Raw genomic sequence first — 1842 nt, forward strand, 5'->3', positions numbered from 1 at the left:
TGTGATGTACCTGTTTTGTATTATAAGTAATCTACTGATGGTATGAAACACTAAATATGTGTCAAAGTGATGAATTTATCTTTATTTTAAAGTCTTCAGTCCCCCTGAAAATGAGAACAACATGGTTGTTTTCGATGCTGTAGCGCACAGATTGTTTACATTGAGACCCGTCTAACTAGGGAGTACCAATATGGCGGCCGTTGGCTTCACTTGGACCCCGTACTACCAACGAGCAATCAGCAATCCGGTGAACAAATAGAGATCAATGCAGTATCAATAGTTTGACAGTATGTTCATGAGTGGATCCTAATAGCGCCCTCTAGTGTCACAACAATAGTGAGAATTGGTAAGACAGTTGAGGCAGCGGTGCATTCTGGGTAAAGTAGTTTGAGTTAATCCTGTGAAGAACACCTGCGGTCTGATTGTAATAAACATAACATGGGATCTGATGGGTTACATGTCCTGGTCAAATAGAGAGACAAGGAGAGATATCTGAACAAATAAGATATGATTTATTGGACATCATGCGCCTCTTATTGTGAAGTCTTGCAGGAAGTAGGTTTGGTCCGGAGTTGAAAACCGGCAGAACTGTGTGACTCCATTTTAATTGACTGTTTCCCTGAGAGACGTTGGACCTTCAGCATGGCATCAGACGAGCTCGCTAAGAAGCTGCAGTCGCGGCTGGCAGCTGCAGAGGAGGCCGAACAGAATCCCGAGTCCGAACAGATTCCGGTACCAGCCCAGTCCCACGAACCGGACCATGCCTGTGGAGATACGCCGTCCGAGCTGGCCACCAAACTCAACCGGAGACTGGACATCAACGACGGGCACGCTCCTCCTCGGTCCTCTCGTGTGTTTAACCCCTACACTGAGTTTAAAGAGTTCTCCCGCAAGCAGATTAAAGACATGGAGGCGATGTTCAAACGGTAAGAAACCATGTTTGTGATTCCTGCTAAACGCTCCGATGTTCCCAGAGCTGGATGGATGGATCCCAGCCAGAGATGATCGGGATTCATCACGGCGCTTGTTCATTCAGGGTGACTCACTGAGGGCCCACTCCTCTCCCCTCCCCGCCCGCTAACTGCATTCCTCTCTAACGAGGACGGAGGAATTTCCTTGTTCAGACCTGGGAAAATAACGCCCCTTGCAGCGGGATAGGTGCTTCCCTCCCACCGCGAACTCCCAATCCAATATGGCGGCCTGGCCCATAGGTGGGAGCTGTAGGAGGAATAATTTGTTCTCATTTTGAACCTTTCATTGCAAAAAATTGAAATCTAAAGAAGCCATTTTTATCTTGAATTGAGGAAAGTGACACGCTTTGCCAACTGAACGAGACAATTTACATTTAAAATAAATAATAAATACTGCATTGTCTTATTTCAGGTGGATATGATCTATTTATCTTATTTTAAGAGTAAAAATATTTATTCCATTGGCAAATCATCTTTTTTACCTCCTCAAATGAAGATTAAATAAACTTAATTTAACAATGTTTTACTTATTTTTGTATTGTTTTTTGCAGTGTTCAGTCTTTGAGAAGAAATGCGATATAAAATTTTAATTTGATACAAAAGGAAACAAAGTACTAGTAAAGCACTCCCTAATCTTTGAGGTTTTTTAGTTTATTATCAGTGATAATGTGCGCATTAATCATAAGTCCAGGCAACACCGGTGTTCTGTAAACGGGGTTCTCATAAAAACCTTTAGCTGTGCATAAAATATTTTAGGGGGCTAATAGCTCTAATAATTGTTTGAAATTCACTTTTAGTTATTTGCAGTATATATTTAATACTGTATAGTTCTAATAAAGTCTAGTTCTAATATATAGCATAAAAAAATATA

The 1842-nt window shown here is 41.5% G+C and overlaps 1 protein-coding gene across 1 annotated transcript in view; it reads left to right on the plus strand.

Annotated features, from left to right (window-relative positions):
• Positions 1 to 427: 427 nt before the first annotated feature.
• Positions 428 to 1842, plus strand: part of LOC107102444 (EF-hand domain-containing protein D1-like) — a 17667-nt gene continuing 16252 nt past the window's right edge. The window contains exon 1 of the mRNA XM_015401764.1: positions 428 to 926. Within this exon, the coding sequence (XP_015257250.1) occupies positions 643 to 926 (284 nt within the window). The 5' untranslated portion in view covers positions 428 to 642. The remainder of the gene's footprint in view (positions 927 to 1842) is intronic.

The sequence above is a fragment of the Cyprinodon variegatus genome, unplaced genomic scaffold (genome assembly GCF_000732505.1).
Source record: "Cyprinodon variegatus isolate N-32 unplaced genomic scaffold, C_variegatus-1.0 Scaffold1256, whole genome shotgun sequence".
Classification (NCBI taxonomy): domain Eukaryota; kingdom Metazoa; phylum Chordata; class Actinopteri; order Cyprinodontiformes; family Cyprinodontidae; genus Cyprinodon; species Cyprinodon variegatus.